Source organism: Mauremys reevesii, linkage group 4 (genome assembly GCF_016161935.1).
Source record: "Mauremys reevesii isolate NIE-2019 linkage group 4, ASM1616193v1, whole genome shotgun sequence".
NCBI classification, from domain to species: Eukaryota; Metazoa; Chordata; order Testudines; family Geoemydidae; genus Mauremys; species Mauremys reevesii.
In genome coordinates, this window is record NC_052626.1 from 104038356 (window position 1) to 104059731 (window position 21376).

Here is a 21376-nt window from a genome sequence, read left to right on the forward strand (position 1 = left end):
CATGAGAATAATATTCAGTAAATAATTTACTTGATGCATTTTGCCTCTTTTGTTCTGTTCACAGAGTATTCATGAGCTGCCTACAATGTAGTCATATTTATTAGTTATTTGAAATTATTTGTGCAACATTTTCATTGAATAATTATTGGTCTTTCAATTTCAGAGCACTTAGTTTTCTGCAGTTCAAATATTCAATTTATGAACTTTAAATGGTGTTGGTTGGTTTTACCATGTATGGCACATTCCTAGATTAGATTTAATGCAATTCTCTGAATCAGGTTTCTGCTGCAGAGTCCTGGTGATCACTTACAATGCAAAGTCTGATTATTTAGATGTCTTGGTTGCCTTTTATGCCATTGATCACTGGGTGTCACTGACCTGACTGCAAGGAACTACCAGGGGTCCATTAGAATGATTTTGTTCCTTCCTTTGGTGTAAGATTTAGCTAGTGTTCATAGGGAACCAATACAACTCCCAAGTATCCTCCTATATGTTATCCTGGCTGCATCATTCTTATCACTGTCTTAACTCAATAAGTATGTGGTTGGATACAGTGGCACAGCAGGCATGTGTCATCAAAGTCCTGTTGCCAGTGAATCTGCAGAGTGGTTCTGAGATGAGCTTTAACCAGCTAGATAAGAGGACTGCTTGTAACACATGGCAAATAGGGTGTAGGCCAGTGGATTTCAGATCTCAATGAGCCAAAATATACTTTAAAATCATATACACAGTGGAACCTCTTTTTATATATATCATATATTACTATTTGCTTTCAAAAGCATTCTAGGTTTAAAATGTTTAGAAATAACTTAGATATGGCAAAAATCCATTTCCATTTAAATAGAACGACTGACTCAAATTGTTTCTGTGCATTATAATGTGCAGAACGTAATTTTATTTACAGCATCAACTTTCAATGAAGTTTTTCTGGAAATAAATGAGCCTGATCCAAAGCCTACTGAAGTTAATGTAATGTCCCATTGATTGCACAGGGCTTTGTACCAGGCCCTATAAAAAGATTTTGCTGTATTTGTTTTTATGTCTCTTACTTTTGAGCTGTATTTGTCTAATATGTTACAAGTGTATTCAAACATCTATATTTAAATATCTCAATATTAACTTTGTTTTAAATTGAACTTTGAAGCCACATATTTTACAAATATGTTTTTCTGAAGGGTCAAGATACAATTGAAAATTATTTACAGTTTCCCCCCTCCATACTTCTGCTTTAACATTTAACCCAACTCAAAATGTTTCTCTTACTCCTATTTGCAGAACCAAGATGGATCATGTATCAAATCAGTCAATCTGATTCTGAATCAGGATCCCAAGAGGCAAGTGACTATGACTCATTCAGGAGATGTTTTGATATATGATCAGTACAAAATTAGCCTGCCCTATTCGGATGGTAAGGAATAATAAATATATAAGTAAATAATGCGTATCAAGCAGCAAAGCAGTATTTTTAAAACTATGTGTATGAATTATATTGTTGCCATTGACACATTGCTAATTCCCCATAGGATGGTACCAATTGGTGTTTCACTAACTAACTGCAGTGTTATTTAATGCCTTGATGATGACAAAAATATTCATTATTAGTATTATGCCAGAAGCCTCTTACACGAAGATAAAGTAAATTGTACCTTTGACAGGCCCATAGTCGATTACTCAGACTACAAGGTCCTTTAGTTCTGTCCTAAAAGCAAAATTCTCTCCAATCATCATTGTATGTCTTGACTCTGACTTTTCTCCTCTCCTTACTCATACAGAACTCACAGCAATGTCAGTGGGAGTTCTTGCTCTACTTACATAGCATAATGGTGTTGGGATCCACCAGAGGAGTTCTGCCTTAAGTTTGGGTTTCATATTTTCTCAGTGCATTTTTAATATATCATTGTTGGGAGAGACGGGTATATATTGCATATTAAACCATAGCCCCATCCTGCAAGGATCTGTGTTGGCTTCAGTGAGAGCTTAAGGGCACTCGACATCTTTCAGGATCAGGCTCTGTGGGAACTGTCCAAAATGTCTATGCTTCATGCAGTATTTTGCCACGATCATGATGATGTTGCCTGCCTACAGCTGATAATCTGAAAAAATTGTGTTTTTAAAACTATTTGATTCTACTTACTCTTTATGAAATTGCCAGTGATCCATTGTGTTTTTACACAACTTGAGAGAATGTATCAAACATTTAGTTTGCCTTATGAGACAGTAAAATACATCCTATCCTCTTATGATACATCAGTATTGTTTTTTGGGGGGTTCAGAATACGGAAACTGTAACTGACATAAATTAGAACAAGGTTCTTAACCATTTTTTTTCAATTTACCTTTTTCCCCCCCTTCCCCTCCCCACCAGATTCTTTTGAAATCAGGAAGCTCTCCTCTGTATTTTTGCAAGTAAAGACCAACATTGGACTACAGATACTGTATGACAGGCAGGGGCTAAGGCTCTATCTTCAAGTTGACGACCGATGGAAGGATGATACTGTGGGCCTTTGTGGAACCTTCAATGGGAACATGCAGGATGACTTTTTGTACGAATGACTACTGTCTTTTTTCATATATTTAGAGTTGTATAGAAAATATACATGCTAAAGACTCTTGGACAGATACCAAGAGTTTGACTTCATATTTCCCACTTTCCCCCCTCAGAATGCTGGAACTGAGAAGTTGGTTTTGGTTTGCTAGAAGGGGAAACCTTTAAGAAACTGAAAACAGCATTGATGTTGATGTCTTTTTTTTTAAAATGAAAATCATCATATAAAAGTACACTAGAATATAAACAAGTCCTAGTAGCTCCCAGACCTAGTTTATTTGGAGACTTGTGCCTGAAAACTTCTCCTTCCTGAAGGACTTTCTGCTTCCTTGCAAGCCTGTCCTTATCTCTTTCCAGATTCTAGTCTCCACTACCATTCTAATCTCCTTTCTCCAACAGAGTCCCCATTGTGCTGAATCTTGCAGCCCAGCAGTAGATTTCAAAATGAATTTGCCTGTTGTTTGAGCTTCACTTTGCTGTGAATGCATTGGAACATAGTTAGAGCTGCATGAGCACCCCAGTGAAACATATTAAATCTAGACCATTTCGCTCTGAAGTCTGTTTGCAGTCTTGCCGACTCAGCACAGTGAAGTGGCTTCAGGATGAAGAATCAGTCAACTAAGAAGGGAGAAAGTAAAGGGAAAGGAGTGAAAAAGGATAAAGGGGAATTAACAGAGCAGAAAGGAGTTGAGGGACATTCTTCTGACCTGTCAGAAGGAAAGAAAAGAAGTGTTAATTTTTAAATTAAACTGAATTCTTTTTATTAAAGCTGGTAGAAAAATGGGAACATTTTTCACAAAACAATGTTCCTAATTTATTTGAAAAGTTTTAGAACTATTCCCCTCCCGCCAATTAGCTCTACTTTTTATTTTAAAGATACAAAGAATCATCAGGTAAAACTGCCTAGATTATACTGGGATGTGCCATTAATTTGCCAATGGTATTTACAAGATGCCAAGATAGTCTTACATTCTTAAAAGTTTAATTCTCAATCATCAGATGTTTGCAACACACTTCTCAATCGCCAAACCTGCCCATCTGTAACACAGGCCATCCAAATGGGTGACAAATGAGTGAAACGTGACAGCTGCACCATAACTGGAAGAAAACAGTGTTTAAGTATAAAACCATAATTGAGATCTAATGCCATAATTGACAAATTATAATGGTATTAAGGGTTTTTTCTCACTGTGTGAAGCACATGATCTGGTTATGCAATCTCTTAGGGTACATCTACATGGCAATAAAAGACCTGTGACACAGCCATGGCTGGCCCGGGTCAGCTGACTTGCGCTTGCGGGGATCTAGCTGTGGGACTAAAAGTTGCTGTGTAGGTGCTCGGATTGGATCCTGGGCTCTGAAACCCAGCGAAGGGAGTTGGTCTCAGAAGCTGGGCTCCAGCCCAAGCCCAGATGTCACAATTTTTAGTCCAGCAGCTTGATCCCTGAGAGCCTGAGTCAGTTGAGCCAGGCTCTGAGGCTTGGTGCCATGGTTTTTTTATTGCAGCATAGATGTACCCACAACCTCCTGCCCATCCTCAATTAACCTGTAACCAGTTATAAACCTGGTTGTCTTGCTTTACACAGTGATGAAAGCGCCTTTAAAAACCATTCTAATTTGTCAATTATGGCAGGACATCCAGAAAAACATACAGGTATCATACAGAGGTGAGGCTCAAGTGAGAGTGGGTGTGTGCATGCCTATGGCAGTGGGGTCCTGGCCCAGACTACCCCCTACACTACAATTTTACAGTCCCTCAGTCTGAACCCCTTGAGCCCGAGTCTGCTGACACAGGCCAGCTGCGGGTGTTTAACTGCTGTGTAGACATACCCTCCTGTTGGAGCGCTGCCTGAGAGCAGTGAGACAGGGATGCTGACCAACTCCATTGCGGGATGTGATGCAGTTGAGCAGTTATGTTGTAAATTTGTGACGTTGTCAGTGACTGACCTTTGTCTTGCAAAAGATCTCCAGTAGGAGTACCTGAAAGCACCCCACAGCTGTTTGGAAACTCCTGGAAAACTTCATCGGCATGTGCCTCTGGGTATGACCATTCACCAATGGACCCATGTGATGTCCACCTACAGGCAGGTGAGCAGTAAGGATCAATCATTATTGATTTGACACCAAAATGTTACATCCTGCTGTATCTCTGAGCCCAAGCCACAACAGCTAAACAACTATTTTCAGTGTACTAGTACGAGCCCCACTAGCACAAGTGTGTGGATCCAGGCTGGGAGGCTTGGTCCCAGATGCAGTATAGACATACCCATTAAGGCCCAGATCCACAAAGTGTCTAAGTTCCAGTTTTGGGCTCCACTGTGATCCATAGAACTCCTGCTTGGCTATTGTCTAATCCTGTAGGCACATGTGTTTCTGCCTCTGGGCATGTGCACTGCTGCCTTACTCTAGGCCACCAGGTACCTCTCTCATACCTATGCCCCAGAGCAATTTGTAAATTGCAGGAGAAGAGACATTTGTCTGCCTAACTCAGGTACAGGGGATGATCCAGTAGGTGTACTCAGAAGCTGCCTTCTGGATTGGGTCCCATTCAAAATTGTTGTGATGATGATGCTGACCCTATAACTTTTAGCACAGTGGTAAGAACTTTCATCTGGGAGGTGGCAAAGCCAGGGTCCAATTCCCCATCTCCAATGACTATCTAATTGTTTATCCAAAGCAGAATAGCTTCAACAGGAGAGATTGTGGGAGCCTCACACCAGAATATCCTGTAGCTCAGTGGTTACAGCACACTCCTCAGTGGTGGGAAACTGCTGTTCAAATCCTTCCAAGCTTCAGGCAGAAGGGGGGACCTGGGTCTCCCAACTCCCAGGTGAGTGCTCTAACCACTGGGTTAAAAGTTATAAACTGGGTACCATCAGCACCACCCATTTTGTGTGGTGTTAGGCAGGTACCACTACCACCTTCTCCTCCTCCTATCATTTGATGTGGAGTGAGGCAGGTGCCTAATGCATTCTCACAAGAAATGACATAGGTGTGTAAGCTGCTTGACTCCAGGAGAGGGGTTCCCTTTTGTGGATGATTAGCAGAAATAGGCATCTTCCTGCAGCCTGGGCTTAGTGCCTATCTCTGTGAGAGGGGCAGGGCTTAGGACACATCCCTCTTGTCGGCACCTTCCATTGGCTAGTTTAGGCTTTGTGGATTGCAGTGTTATTCCTGTGTTTTTCTAGGCTCAGCATCACAATGCTGAAATCCCTTTATGGATTTGGACCTGACTGCTTCTCCAGTCATCCATTGCTATCAATAGAAATTGCATTGAAGTTGCACATACAGATCTACTATAGAGTAAAATATGTTCATAAATCTTTTGCTATGGTTAACTTCAATAAACAGTACTACTTCCTCCTCTAAGAACTCTACCAAGTGTTAATAGTTTTGGAGCTAAAATATGTTTGTTTTAATGTGTTACCTTAACAGCCTCTTATGCAGCAGAAGCTTGTAGCATCGTTACAAAAGAACTCTTTGCCCCTTGCCACACCTATCTGAGTCCTGTTTCCTATTTTGAGCAGTGCAGAAGGGACACCTGCAAATGTGGCCAGATTTGTTTGTGCTCTGCTTTAGCCAATTATGCTCATCAATGCCGAAGACATGGAGTGATGATAGATTTCAGATCTAGCATCCCAGACTGTGGTAAGTTGTCTTTCAGTTCAGGTCTAATATCTTAATGTCATAGCTTTTATGCATGGTGGTGAGCAAACTAAATGGGATGTTGCCTACTCCATATATGGGACCAATGAATTATAGTTCATTCTTTTTATACACGGTACTAGGATGTGGTTGCTTTTCTCACCAAATCAGAATAAATGCTGTCATTTATCAGAAGGTCATTTCTAATAGCTCTTTCTCTGTTCTCCCACTCACATATCATAACATATAATTATCTTAATCTGAGAATCAAGGATGAATTTTTTTCAAAACAGACTAGGGATGACACATCTTCCACTATTTCTGTGTGTCTAAATCTCCTAGGCTACTTTGAATATCTCATTCCAAATGTCTGTATTGGTGCACTTCATGGGATGGATAAATAGCTTCTGTTTTTCTCTATCATAGTAGGGCTCTGTGGATTTTTTTTAAAACTAGTTCATTGATGAATTAATGTGTTGATATCATAGCTAATGTAAGGTAGCAGAAATCTACATTTGAAAGATTTGAAATCCTCCAACAATTCTTCAAGAACCCGAGTCTCTCTTTTTCCCCATTGATATGTGGCAATTGTGGTCAATCCCTCAGTTAGTGGAACTACACTAAACTGCATATGTTATTGACTGTTGTTTTATGTGGCATGCAAACAAAATTTCAGATTCTGTGATTCAACAGCTGTAAAGCACCAACATCTTAATCAGTTTCTTCATTGTGTTTTTGTTTAAGATATTGTGCACTTTTCAAAGCACTCACTTGAGAGCCAAGCATGTTGAGAGTTATAAAGACAAAAGGCCAGAGTCTGATCTCAGTTACACCAGTGTAAATCTGGATTAACTGCAATGACTTCATTGGATTGACACTGGATTTAAATCTGTGTAATTTATATCCCATGGTGTTATAATAGCAATTCTAATGTAACTAGGATCCAAGAAATAATGATGTTTTATCAGAAAATGTGTTGCCCTAAAAAGATTTATGAGATTGGAGTGTACTTGAATCTCTTGCACTGTAATTAGAGAGATCTATTTCATTTGGATAGCTCTTTCATGTGAAGACACAAAGGAGTACAGTACCTGTGTATCTACCTGTGGCCAAACTTGCCAAACATTTTCTATGCCAGAGACATGCAGCGGTGATTGTGTTGAAGGTTGTGCTTGTCCTCTTGGAATGTATTTGAACAGCAAGACTGAAAGATGTGTACAGAGGTAGGTATAACTTGCAGCGTTGACAGTGAGTCTAAGTACCACTTTAAATGTGTACATTTATATTTTCAAATCAAAGAGAGTTTAGAAGCTGAGTGCTTTGTGTATTCTGTAGATCAATATACATCTCCTCTAGATCTAGCAGGTTTTTAGTATCACACAGAATCATGTTAATCATGAGGTTTTGCAGTCCTTTGATTCTTAAACTCAGCCTTCACAATTTGGTGTGCTGTTTTGAAAGGCCAATTCTTAGCAGTGCAAAAAGCAGGGATAAAGATGTTCTTTCATTTCCAAAGACAGTTTTTTATTATAGTCTCCACTGAATTTCATCATTGCTTTATCAATGAATTCCACATACAGTTTTGGTGCCTTAACATTTTACCTGTCCTGCAGGAAGGGAATGCCTTATTTATGGGGCCTTTTTGTTATTCAATAGAGTTCCCCCTGCAGAGCAGACAGTCCCCTGGAAAGCTGAAATTGTAAGGCTCCAGGTCTTATGACGTGGTATTGATGATGATCAGTCTTTACATGCTAACTGTTTTTGAATATCGGAGAGGTAAAAAGGGTAGGGACTTTGCTAGTGCTATTGATTTTATGTGGAAAGCACTCATATACAATGGTGAGGGGCATCAGTATGAAACCTAGATAGACAGATAGGTAAGCGATGCAGTGCTGTGCCCTGTTTTTATCTATCAGCTTTACCAAAATTGTGCATTTTCAGTCCTGAGACCACACGCACTCCTACAAACATTAGCATGAGTTCTTTTAATCTTCTAAATAAATGACTGCTGACAATACTTGGAGACACTGGGCCAGATCCTCAATTACACTGGTGTAAATTTGGAATAACTCCCTTGCCTTCCAGTGAGTTACTCGGGATTTACACAGATGCAGCTGGGATCATACTGCCATATGTTTCAAAAACATATGGGATAAAATCCTAGCCCCATTAAAGTCAATGGCAAAACTGCCATTGATGTCAGCAGAGTCAGGATTTCACCTATGGAGTGGAATAAAATAATCCAGGCGGCTTCTGAGAGCTAGTGCAACATTCATGCCTCTCTACTGTGGGACCAACAGAGATGTAGAACATTCAGAGGTTGGGGAATCAGGACCATAAAAAAGAAAATGGAAGTCAGGAATTTACATGATTGCAGTCATAGGTTTTCATGGATCTCTGTCTGGATGTGTAGAGAGTCTTACCCTCCATGCCTTCTAGTTCTTTCACCAACAAACAGTGACCACATGAGAACCCTAGAGTCTGTCTGCAGATGGGAGTCTCACAGAACTAAGGGGATTCATAATTTCACTTAATACATTTTAAACTAATTCCTGATGAATATGGAGTTAGGAGAGGGAACATGCAGTGCAGAATGCCTCTCCTCCATGCTCTAACTGTATCTCTTTCCATACAGCTCAACCAGCTGTACAGATTTTATATGGAAGGAAAAGTGGTGGTCTCATTTGTTACTCTCATGGCATTCCCTGTGGCTGTGTTCCCTCTTTTCCATGCTGTAGGCTGTAGAGACTTGCTTTGCTGCTGCTTCTTCTTCTTTTTTTTTTTAAAGTAGAGTATAAACTATATATATATATTTTAAAAATACTAGTATGTTAAAGTGATGATGATGATGGATTATCATCACTCTTCTATTACTGTCTGAAGTAGCTACTCCAGATTTCTTTCATATTGCTATTATATGAACTAATCCTTTGCATAATAGATAGTGTCAAAAAGCTCCTGACCTTACCTTCATGGAGACACATCTTGATGCCCTGATGGTAACAATACCATGCGAAGGATCCAGACCAATACACCATGCAGAACAAGATCATCAACTTTTTGAATGGCAATAATTAATGGTTAATGTGAAGTTTTTTTTCTTCCTCATGTCTGTCTTCTAATTCATGATGTACATGTTCCCATATGATCAAAATTATTTGTTTTTCTCCTCTGCAGGAATGAGTGCCCTTGTTATTTGCAAGGAATTGAATATCCACCCGGAGAAAATATTATCACCTCTTTGGGCAAATGGTAGGGCATGCACCTTGTTTGGGTTTTTCCCCCCTGTGCTCTGTCAAGTCATTTGCACTATCCTGTTTTATCTTTTACTGAGAATTCTGTAAACTATCTTTAAAACGTCCAGACTTTCTGCCTCTCTTTGGACAGCACTGTTGCTGTGAAATGCATGCTTCCAGAAATTTCTTCTGCTGTGCTTACCCTCAGAGCCTCCTGTAAATGGGCTCCGCAACACTGAGTAGATAGGCATGCAAGTTAATGGTGCAGAGAACCTTGAGGACTTCCCTGGCATGCCCAACCCCTTCCCTGGCCTTCCTCTTCCAACCTTGTTGAACCCCACTGAGATCAGGGAGGCAGAACTCCAATCCAGGCACAGATGAGGGCCAGGGAGCAGGGGGCCTATATTCCTGAGCCACTGAAGATGGATAACCATAATGAGCAATGAGTGCCTCTCACTGGCAAGGTGCATGTTATTTTTCACAGTTGCCCTTTGTTTCCCATTATACTCACAACATTAAAGAAGAAAACTTGTTAAACTATTCTGAATGCTGCCAAATGCATCCTTTTCACCCATTAATTTTGCCTGGCAAAGGTAAATTAGGGGATGGGTCAAATTTCAACCCCCTTCCCCTGTATCAAACATCCTATTTTACTTTCCCTGCATTTATTTACATGCAGAACAGATGGCTTTGACTCTGGAAAAATCTGGCTAGTTAATAAAATACATCAGTTAATCTTTAAAGTCTGATTTCCCATTTACCTGACTAGGCATCAGTATAGGCAGAAACCCAATGGTATAGTGTGAATACATGCCAGTCCTTCTCATGCACCCTTGCACCAACAAGTACACTGACCCAGTAAAATATATAAACTGTTCTTTGATTAAGTCTGTCTTCACTTTGGGGTCAATACTGTCTCTGACTTCATGCCCATGGGGCGTGTACCCTGGCAATGGAGCTGTGGCAGTTCTACTGTGCATGCAAAAGAAAGAAGTGCACAGAATTTAGTGGAGGGGTGCAGAGCCCTGGTTTTATGAGAGCTTTTTGGACATTAATATTTCCTACTGAGGATTTGCCTCTTTGTGAATATATTGGAATTATTAGATGGTTGAGATCCACTGACTGACATGTTTTAAATTCTAAGGCCAAATTCATCTCTTCCTTGACTTCAGTGGAGTTACATTGGTCTACATTGTGAGTAGACCTCTTAGACAGTTGTAAGATTATCTTGCTTACCGTCTGGTTAGTCATGATTTTCTCTGGCCACACTTTAACATGGATTTATGCAGGTCAATTGATATAGAGCCTGTTTTACATACGAGTTACTGTATGGACAGTGGGTCTACATGAACTAGTCATATCTAAGAGACATTTTAGGGTAATAATATCAATGTATATGGGAGATCACGAACAAAACTGCGGAACATAACAGAATGTATTTGCCCATTGCTATGTACTTGTTAAAAACGGTTAGGGTCTTTATCAGGCTCATCCAATCCTTTGTCCTAATTGTTCCCTTAGTCTCCTCTCACTTTTAGATTTGAGTTCCTTTCATACTTGAAACAGCCTCTTATTGTTAACTTTCTGCCAAGTGCTCTAGCTATCTTTTTTTCAACCACCTCCTTAAAACCCCACTTACACTGTGATGCTGTCCCACATCCACAACAGCTCTCTCCCTCACCGTTTTTGTCCTGTATTGTTTTTCCATATTTTTCTCTCTGAATTAGATTGCAAGCTCCATAAGACAGAGCCCCCCCACCTTTAGTGAATTTGGATAGTTGTGTAAAATATATGTTGCTCTAAATACAATATTAAATCCGCAATAGCACAGACAGAGGCATTTTTGATATTTTATTTACTGGCTGTCTAGCAGAGGTGAACTGGGGAGACCACAACTGTCACAGAAGAATAAGTGACTAGGACTAAAGTTCACTGGCTGAAATTCTCCTTTAGTATAGCATAGAATCTGAATTAGAGCCAATACTATTATTTTCTTCCCAGAGACTGAGTGACTACCAAATTTGCTACTGTTCTATAAAGTAATAGACTATTTTGGCTGGAGTTAGACAGGTACAGAAAGTGCCACCCGATGAAATGGGCTGTAGCCCACGAAAGCTTATGCTCAAATAAATTTGTTAGTCTCTAAGGTGCCACAAGTACTTCTGTTCTTTTTACAGTATTCAGTGCTGCTTTGCATAATGTTTGCTGCAATTATGTTTTGGGTTTAAGCAGTTCATTGGTTTTCTTTGCACTGGTTTTATTGGTAGAGGCATGAAACAAATCGTGCCTCCCCTCCTTTAACCCCACCGTATTAGCTCAATAGTATGGGAGAAGCTTTCACTGTGACTTTTTCATTGTGTTTCAGCCTTGACTAAATTTTGCTTTAGTAGCTTATAGTGGCAGGGCTGGGGAAGTGAAGTCCAGTGATTTTATTTTGTACAGCACAGCATTTTATCTTACAGAATTGATGTTTTGAGCTATCTTTGGAGTCATTTGGATTTTCATTTGACTCGCCAGTTCACTCTTCTGCAGCTTCTTCAATCAGCTGAATATTTACAATAGTCAACCAAAATATTTTTTGTGAAGAGTAATAGTTTACTTTGTTTATTTAGAAGGGGCTTTCTCTTACGCAGAGTTGAAGTCTAATGAATAGCTTGCTATAGCTGTGTATGTGGCTTTTTTTTACTGTAGTTACATATTTGAATGCTTAATGTAAGATACATATGATACTGTTTCACAACCGGGTCTGCTTTTGCTACCATTGCAGTCAATGATAAAACTCCCATTGATATCAGTAGTAACAGGACTCAACCTAGTAATTTAATAACATTTTTGTGTCAGTCCTCCATGGGCTCTATTCTTTAAACTTAGCATTTGTATTATGTAATGTTTGTTTATTACAAGGACTGTTCTATTCTTTTAATGTATATGTAAGCAGCAATATAGGCTACTTTCTTAATACCTTATATATTAAGAACCTTCTGAACAAGACAACACAAACTCCTTTATTGGTTATCTTCATGCATACACATTTATATAATTCCTTTATTTTGAGTAATATTTTACACATTTTTTTCCAAGTATAGATGAATGGTAACATTTCAGACCTTCCTGGTTTTAATTACAGCTTATATATTTTTGTTGCAGCCATTGCAAAGATGGAATGATGAGCTGTGAGAACAACATTGGTAAGTGAAAGAGACTCATTAAGGTATGGAAAAGAGATGGTGTAGACAGACCCTGCTTCTTCCGTGATGTCTCATTGATTATAGTGGGACTCTGTGAGGGCATAAAGGTCCCTTTGGTAAGTGAAAGAGACTCATTAAGGTATGGAAAAGAGATGGTGTAGACAGACCCTGCTTCTTCCGTGATGTCTCATTGATTATAGTGGGGCTCTGTGAGGGCATAAAGGTCCATACAATCATCACTTGGCAGGACTGGAGCCTTAAATTAGAAATTTAACCTATGGTATAACTAAAAGTAGGGTTAGAGTAAAACAATAGAAGCTCTGTTGAAAGTACTGGCTACCTGTGAGAAAATGCTTTTTATCAATATTTTAGTATCGTGAAATGTTTTCAGATTGATAATGCAACCTAAGTTTATTATGTAATGTAAACAGCAGATCTTCACATGAAGCAAACATAGGCCAGTTTTGTGTCTCAAAATGTTGGAAAAACTGGACATTTCCAATATTTTTACAAACTGAGATTTTGTTCCCCTCCCAGTTCTAGCTAAGTACTATTTCTGTACTGTCAGTTTTTACTTTCTCCCCAGAGTGGTATAAGAATTATAATGTTGTGCGGGTGCATAAGTAAAAGGAAAACATTATAACAATTGCTTCTTGTATTATAGTATCTTTACTCTGACTAGCAGATCCCGAGGGGTTAAGGGCTGGACTTTATGAAAATGTTACCTTTCATTTCAGATGAAAAAAAATCTAACTTGCTGTGAGGTGCAGGATATTTCAGTTTATTTTGAAACTGTGGGTCCTTGACTCTCTTATGAATACTGTAACTGATCACATTGCAGGGTGTCACTGCAAGTAGTGTTGGGGTACAGCAGTCTCCTTGATGTCTGATACCACATTCAGAGTCCAAGGGCAAGCACTGTAGATGCTCCAAGCACTGGACTCTCCAGGCTCTATCCTTCAGTTCCCCAAAACACTTGCACAGTTCAAGTAATGGAGAATTCTTTTGTTAGGGCTGCCAGAAATAAACAAGGGAAATACCCAAGGCACAAAAATTTCCTTAGTGGTTAAAACAAAAAAGAGAGAGAACCAAGTTTCCAACCCAGTGCCCAGGAGCAGGCCGGTCGAGGGGTATACAAAGCAAAAGGCTGCTGTGTAACCCGGCTGCACCAATCACTTGCCTGCAGTCAAGAGCCTTGTGTTCTTGCTCTGACAGCGACTGGACCCCTGCCAGCAACAGGGGAATCTCAGCCCAGCTGTTAGGGCCTTCAGGTCCAGCTCTCAGGCTACCTGTTATCCATTATTCCCTCCACAGCCAGCTCCCAGCTGCTGCTCACGTGTAGCCTCTGGCTCCCTCCTGAGCCAGGTAGTACTGCCCTTTCCTGTGCTTGGGGGATTATGGAACCTTCCCCAGGCTGGTGGTTAAACTTGGAGGGAACAGTGCACAGTAATGAGCAAGTAGGTTCACTAGACTACATTTATCTTTTTTCTTCTTTTCCAGCTGGATCAGATTCATAGTGGCTGTATGGGGTTAACTGTCTGACCAGGAGTTATAGATGAACCCACCCCCATGATTGGTCAAATTAATCTCTGGGTTAAATCAGCACATATTAATTTTCAAAGCTTTCTACCAAATCTGAAATTTCAGGAATGATGAACATCTGCAATATTTTGTTTTCCAGTACACAATTGCCCAGCGGGCCAGATTTATGTTAACTGTAGTAATCCACATGCTAACATGGAGTTTAGCAGAGAGAGAACCTGTGAGAATCAGCTGCTAAATCTCACCTTCTCAGCACATCTTCCTTGTCTTTCAGGATGTGTTTGTCCACAAGGGTAAGTCCAAAGCACCCATGCCTTTCATTGCACCAGCAAAGATGGCTGTACTCTCTGTACTGACAGTTGAATAGCTTATTGCTTTGGGTTGCCTTTATAGTGGTGAAAGACACAGCACTTACTACTTAGAGAACTTGTGATGTCAAGGAGGAGCAAGTTCTGTTCTTAAGGACTCACCAGACAAAAGGCACGATCTTCTGGAGGCCTAAGATGGACGGGTGATGTCAAATCTCTAATACCTCATAATAAGGACGAGGCCAGAGGGGTTAGCAAACATAGCCGGGGCTTATTCTGATACTGCACCAGCAAATGTGTTGAACCGTTTTGGCATCAAATATGGCATATTGGTGTGTAAGTGAAAGTTGTTTTAAAAGACAAAGAAGGAGAGTCTCACAGGCACGATTAGCAGTTAGGTGGCCAAATTCCATTAGCTTTCAATGGGAATTAGGGCTTGTCTAAACTTGAAATGACCTCACCGCACATTAAGCGATGGGGACCATTGTCTGGCTTGTTGGGAAAGGTGTGCGCCCCTTTAAGGGCTAGCGAGCTAGGAAGTGACTTTCTGCTGCAGATCAGGTCTGGAGGAGATGACCCATTCCCCCAGGTGACTGGAAGATGGTGGGGACTATACAGGCCCATGCTGGTGCAGGAAAAGCACTCTTTTTATGTGGACTAAGAGGAGCAGCAGCCACTCTCCCACCCATGGAAATGGTAGAATACTGGGTTTTGTCAGGATCTGCTGTGGACACTGTGCTGATTGCTCCTTTTCTGGGGAGCTGTGAAGGAATTTGACCAAGTTGAAGTGGGGTGTTTTTGCCTTCCCCACAGTAGATTTGGGGGGCTTAGTTGGGGTGAAAATGAAAATGCATAATCACACAGTATTTTTTCCACAGGACTCCTGCCTCATTCAGTGCACAGGATGGGCTCACAAGGGACAGAGTTATGAAATGAAATCACAGGAGTAGGATTTGCATTGAAAATATCAAGCTCTACTGATAAGACAGAATTGACAGAAAATATTTAAATATTTTCTCTGTCAAAAATGTAGTGCTAGATCCTGGTTAACGGTTTGGATGTTTCAGGCAAACACTGCCAACCTGTTACAATCCCTTAGGTTACATACTATTTCTGTGAAACCCCCTGTGGGGCAGCAAAACAGGTTTCTGCGCCCTGGTAATCTTTTCTTATGAAATTCAACCTGGCTGCAAAGGCTTGTGTTTTGGCCCCTTCCACATGGGGCATTTCTATAAATAGCCAAAATGAAGTGGACACCTCATTTATAATGCTCTCACTGCCTTGTGTCACTTCAGCTGACTCAATGTGGGGCCAAAATCTCAGGTTACACAGCCTTGGAAACTAGGTTTTGTTTTTGAAAGTTAATCTATCTTTAATCTCTGTAAGAAGTGACACATTCTGCAAATTATAGGTGTGTAAAGTCAAGACACACTGCAATGTCAACACTTCTTGCACTAAGTTGTGCCCTCTGTATCCATAATTGATGTATATATGTGGTCTCCATTTACATTCCTCCCTGTCTGTTAAAATAGAAGCTTTTTACAGCGTCTGCCTATTAGCCTACCATGTAGCATTTGGATGGGGAAGAGGTGAGAGGGAGGGAAATGGGTTGAGATGGGAAGTTGGCAAATGCAAGTGCTCTCTGTCTGCAAGAAGTCATTTGAACTGAAATATGGGCACAAAATCCTACTTTGCACTTGATCATATCTAATGTCTCTTAGGTGCCAAAAATGAATACTTGGGCAGATAGGAAGACTTAGACTTCATTGGCAATTCTGTCTGTCAGCAAGACACATTACTGCAGCAGGTGGATGTGAAGTCCATCTAAGGTGTCAAATTATTTATGCACAGGGAAGTTTTCTGCAGTTATTTCCATGACAGGAAATGGGACCATCTGAACCACATTAGTACTCAATATGTTAATAGTATATTTTTTCCCCAAAACTCTATATTCTGATAAATGAGAATAACTTTGACTCATCAACAATTAAGAATGTTGACACCTCTGTTTTTTTTTTGTGTGTGTGTGGAGAAAAGCTAAGGAGAGATTTTTACCTTCATTCTTTGTGCCAGAGAAACATCTCTGATTTAGTGGAGCATACAGTAAACATAAATGAAAGCTGACAGGACATTAATTCTGCTGTCTTGCCTCAGTGAATCAGTCATTAAAACTAGATCTATATAATAGATTGTGGTTGTCATGAGCTACAGTTGGAATATTATTTTCTGTGGAGTTCAGGAAGAATCTTGACACTTGCTTTAAAAGTGATTGCTTGATGCAGTCGTGTTCTTCCCCTAGGTGTATCCCCCTAGATGTAGAAATATTTCCAGATGAAGTCATTTGGAGCAGTGGGTTATCGCCAGTTCTGAATACTAAGCTGTAGCATGTAAAGTTGGGTACCAAAAATTATAGGCCACTTTTGAAAATTTGGCCCAGTATCTCTACTGGTGCCAACTGAGTTGACCAGGATAGCTGGAGAGTGAACATTGTTCTGTGAATTAGATAAAATAGTGTTTCTAATATTCTTATTTTTGGGAGACGTACTGATGTAACATTTTTAAATTTGTATTATACTTTATATAAACTGAGCCAGAACATTTGTTCTTAACTATGAAATTGAATGTTGGTCTGAATACAGCCCCCAAAATGATTTTATGTTATAATTCCTTCTGCTAATACTCCAACATTTTAAATGAGTGCCCTGACTTAGAAATCCTGATTAGCTTTTCCATAACAGTTGTTTCCTAAAGTCCAAAAATTCAAGCAGTTAAAGTTGATGCAGAAAAATATTGGTCATAAATCAAAAATGAAAAAATAAAGATTTGTAGACATGAGTTATAAATATATTTAAGACAAGACCTACTGATCTTATAAAGACATGCAGTCTTAGCTACAATGACAGCCAGATGAGCTTAATTTTATAGAATATAGAGAAGATCTAGTTTACCTAATAATATATAATGAGAACAAATGCACACACCTGAAAATGAAAGATAAATACACAAAATTTAAAACTATTTTTTTTCTCAGAGAAATATCAATTTTTGGAATGTTGTTTCCCTGCAATAGTAGAATTACAATATATAGACTGATAACTGCATTTGGGGTCAGAGTAATTTTTCTCCATACTGGTAGGGACCTTTTGGAACATGCACTGAACATTGAGTTTCCTCTAGTGCAACGAGCAGAGGTTAGGAGACAAGATGTCATGGGGATAAATTAGAGTAAATACTAGTAAAAAAGCAATCATCCTCTTCTGACCTTGTAGAGGGAGCAGATGAATATTAAATGTGTGACACAGACCTTGAGCCTTATTAAGCAATTAAAACTCGGACGGGGCAAATAGATGGGAATTGTATACCTTTTACCTGAAAAAAAGAGAAAAACACATAATTCAAAGCCTTCAAACAAGGGGTTTATTGAACAAAAAAATTAAGTAAGAGCTCTGACACCAAGGAGGAATCAGTATGAATTGTTTTTTTTAATTTACAACTGCGTGTCTTATGACATGATGATATTGTGTCAGTCCAAGAATTAAGTGAATCCATACATATTACCAGTCTGACAATGGTAAATATGTCAGCCTTTACTGTATTGACAAACCAAGTTAATGCTAAATAATTGGTAGGATTTTCTCACAAAGCTCCTGCATACTTTGTCTGAATGTAGTTTGTTTCATCATTTAAATATGAAAAAGTTACGATGCAAAAAGGAAGGAGACATCGCAAGGTTGAAAAAATAAGGGAGATATATTAAATACCTTCCATTAAAGAGGTAATCTATTAATTGATTCAGTATCACTCATCTCTTTTTATATGAATGCAGAGTTGTGTTATGGTTTTCACAGTACATATATAGAATTTTACATGACACCAGATTTATTTACTTAGTTAAAATTTCTTTCATATATGTTCGGTTTCTTCATAAAGCCATTATTCAGCTACCCACTGGCATTTATTTGTTGTGATTTATGGTTGCTGTGTATGTTTGTGTGGCTATTGCTTTACAAAATTAATAAAATATATGAAATTTAAAGATAAAATAGTAATGTGATCTCAAGTATCATGGTTTGGGATTTTGAACAGTAATCCCAGTACCAATCATTCCCATGCACAAACTGAATTATCTGAGGTATGTCTTTAGTTCTGCTTATTATATAGGGCTATTTGCATGCTGACAATTTGCATATTCTTCTAAAATGATCATATATTACATACATATGATGTTCATAATTGAAGTCAATTTAGGAAGGAAGTGGGTTGTTCTTAAAACTCTTCTATTACGATCCAAGACGTACATTTACTTTTACTCAAGCCATGACATCATCTTTGTGAGGTTTCACTTAAATTGGTTTAGATTAATTTGGTAATTTACTGTTAAAAACTAACGTGATTGAAACAAGGGTTAAATTAATTTAAATGTGTCTGTATTAGGAGTTTGTATCAGTTTAACTAGATTGATATTCTTGAGTTGATTTAGTAAACTGGTACAACTTTCTTAGCATAAACAAGTTCTGGTATTACTTAAAGCAAGTATATTGTAGGTTGAAGCTGCTTCCAGTTTTTTCACTAATACAATTGGCCAAAACATTAAACTTGGCTTCATCTAACACAGAGACTGTTTTGATGCAGTATGTGAAGAGTTGGAAATGTATATTAAAAACAATTTTAGATCCTAGCAGACAGGCAAGAACTTCACATCATTTGTTCTAGGATTCTTTCTTTCTTGAGCTCAGAGTACATTCTGTTAGAGCTCTTGATCAAATAGTACCACATGAAATCTAAGATGCATATAAAATGAGTGGTTTATTATATCTGATAGTATAAAGTACCTGTATTTTCAGTATCTCAATCAGTTTACATCAATTAGTGTTAGGACAATATGAAATTTTGTACTGTTAGAACAATATGAAATAACACTTCTCCCCCCATTTTTTTAAAGTATGACTGCAGGAGGAAAATTGTTCCAGGAATATAGTCTATGTAATGTTGCCATAGCTTGTGCTTCACTGACAAACTTAGGTCCTGCTCCTTTTATAAGAAATATTTCATCCATAGTTTTCATGACCCAATATCTTCTCAGAATTTTTAACATCAAGACTCTCTCTCTCTCTCTCTCTGATTATTTGAATATTTCTGTACATCCATGCTCTGTCACAAGAAAGAGGAAAAATAATGACCTGTTCATAACACAATTAGTTGTGATTCTTCAAACTAAAACTCCAATTGTTTGCTAAAGAACAGATATAACTCAGCATAACCCAACAGTTTTATATGGTCTTTAATCAGAACATAGAGGCAGAAAGCAATAGTATGTTTCTGTACTCCTCAGTTGCTTAGTGTCCCAGTTTAACATAATACAATTTTGACCCTGATCCATTGCAAGCTTTCCTTTTTGTTGAACAGGCATTGGATGGGCCAGATCCATAATCATCACTGGAAAAGGGAAGCTCTCATTTATTATGACTTCAAACCTATTCTTCCTATTGCCCTTGAGATAACTTATCATCTGGTTTATTAAAAGAACTTTCCCTTTTCCCCCCTCTAGTATCAAGGCTTTAGCTTCAGTGGGAGCAGGAGATATGGGTCTTAAAGCATGAATAACTATTTATAAGCGGATTTTGTCAGAATGAAACCTGAGGATTAACTGGAATTTCAGTGCCTATTTTAAGCAGTTTAAAAAATATGAGAGGGAAACTTCTGTGTGTGTGCGTGCCCACGAATTGGCTAATGATATTAATGCAACAAAGAGGCCATCATCATGCTTTGCATGCAATTATTTCCCCTTTCTTAGACAGACAGCCTTTGTATTCCAAAGTTTGCAAAGAAACTTGACCTAGTTTAGTCCTTCATTTTCCCCTAAAGCAGCTTTTTGTACACAGCAATAGTTTAATCTTCCTATTAATTTTCCCATATGGCACACAGCAGACTTAACTAAAGGTAAATTGTATTCTTACTTTTACAGTAATTTTTTGCTCCTCTTTGTTAGAGATGTGTGTTCCTTCAGTTCTCTCAACTCCTTCTTAAAGATACTGAATAGAAAGTACCTCTATGGATATCTGCGTTAACTTCAGAAGAGCAGAATTCTCCTTTCCAGTCTATACTGTGTACATTCTTAAGTCATTTCTCAGGCAGAATTTCAACTCATGCAAGTAGAAGCTTCATGTACAGAATATGGTAAGGGAAGTTCAGCTCACTGATATAAGATCTGTGGAACAGAAAGGAAGCTTCCCCTTGCTCTTTGTGCATGTGCATATATTCTGTTTCTCCAGTTTCTCTGTGAACTTGTTGTACATATTTTTACATAAACGCACCACCCCTTTAATTAATGAATAGCTCTGGCTTGTCCATTGCCTGCTTGGTTGTTGGTGCTCCAGTGGGGCAAGGATAGAGACTCATCAGGCTCTGCCTGAGCCTAAGGAAGGATCTAAGAAAGGATGATTTCCCTCCCTCATACAGCTACCCAAGGCGGCCTGAGAGAAGGGAGACTAGAGGAGAAGCCAAGAATCAGCAATATGATGGCTGCCTGCTTCCCCGACACAGCATAGATTAGAGTAACGAGGGGGCTCCTCTAACTTGTGCCAGCTGAAAACAATGTTGTAGGACCCATACACCAGATGGCAATAGCAATGCAGCAAGCTCCAGCCCCCTGTCCTGGTCCCCGACATGTCCCATCACACTCCCACTGTGCCCCACTGCACTGTGAGCTGTGGGGCAATGGAGGAACTGTCTACTCTGCCTTTGCACCTGTTGGGGCTTCCCCCATGCTAGGGGAATCCCTGTCAATAGACTTGTAGATGTTTTCTGCTTTTTGTGTTGCTCAAGCAACACAAGAGAGTGGAACAGGAGAGAAAATCTGCATCAAAATATTGATTTGTAGCTCCTCGATCTTTTTGAAATAACATGTTTGGC

General features: G+C 39.2%; 1 protein-coding gene across 6 annotated transcripts in view; it reads left to right on the top strand.

The window, feature by feature from the left end:
- OTOG (otogelin) overlaps positions 1-21376 on the top strand; it is a 161147-nt gene that overhangs the window by 41888 nt on the left and 97883 nt on the right. For all 6 annotated transcript variants that reach the window (XM_039537303.1, XM_039537300.1, XM_039537298.1 and 3 more), the window contains 8 exons: positions 1276-1408; positions 2366-2543; positions 4509-4633; positions 5981-6193; positions 7248-7413; positions 9368-9442; positions 12574-12614; positions 14296-14449. In XM_039537303.1, the coding sequence (XP_039393237.1) occupies positions 1276-1408; positions 2366-2543; positions 4509-4633; positions 5981-6193; positions 7248-7413; positions 9368-9442; positions 12574-12614; positions 14296-14449 (1085 nt within the window). The remainder of the gene's footprint in view (positions 1-1275; positions 1409-2365; positions 2544-4508; positions 4634-5980; positions 6194-7247; positions 7414-9367; positions 9443-12573; positions 12615-14295; positions 14450-21376) is intronic.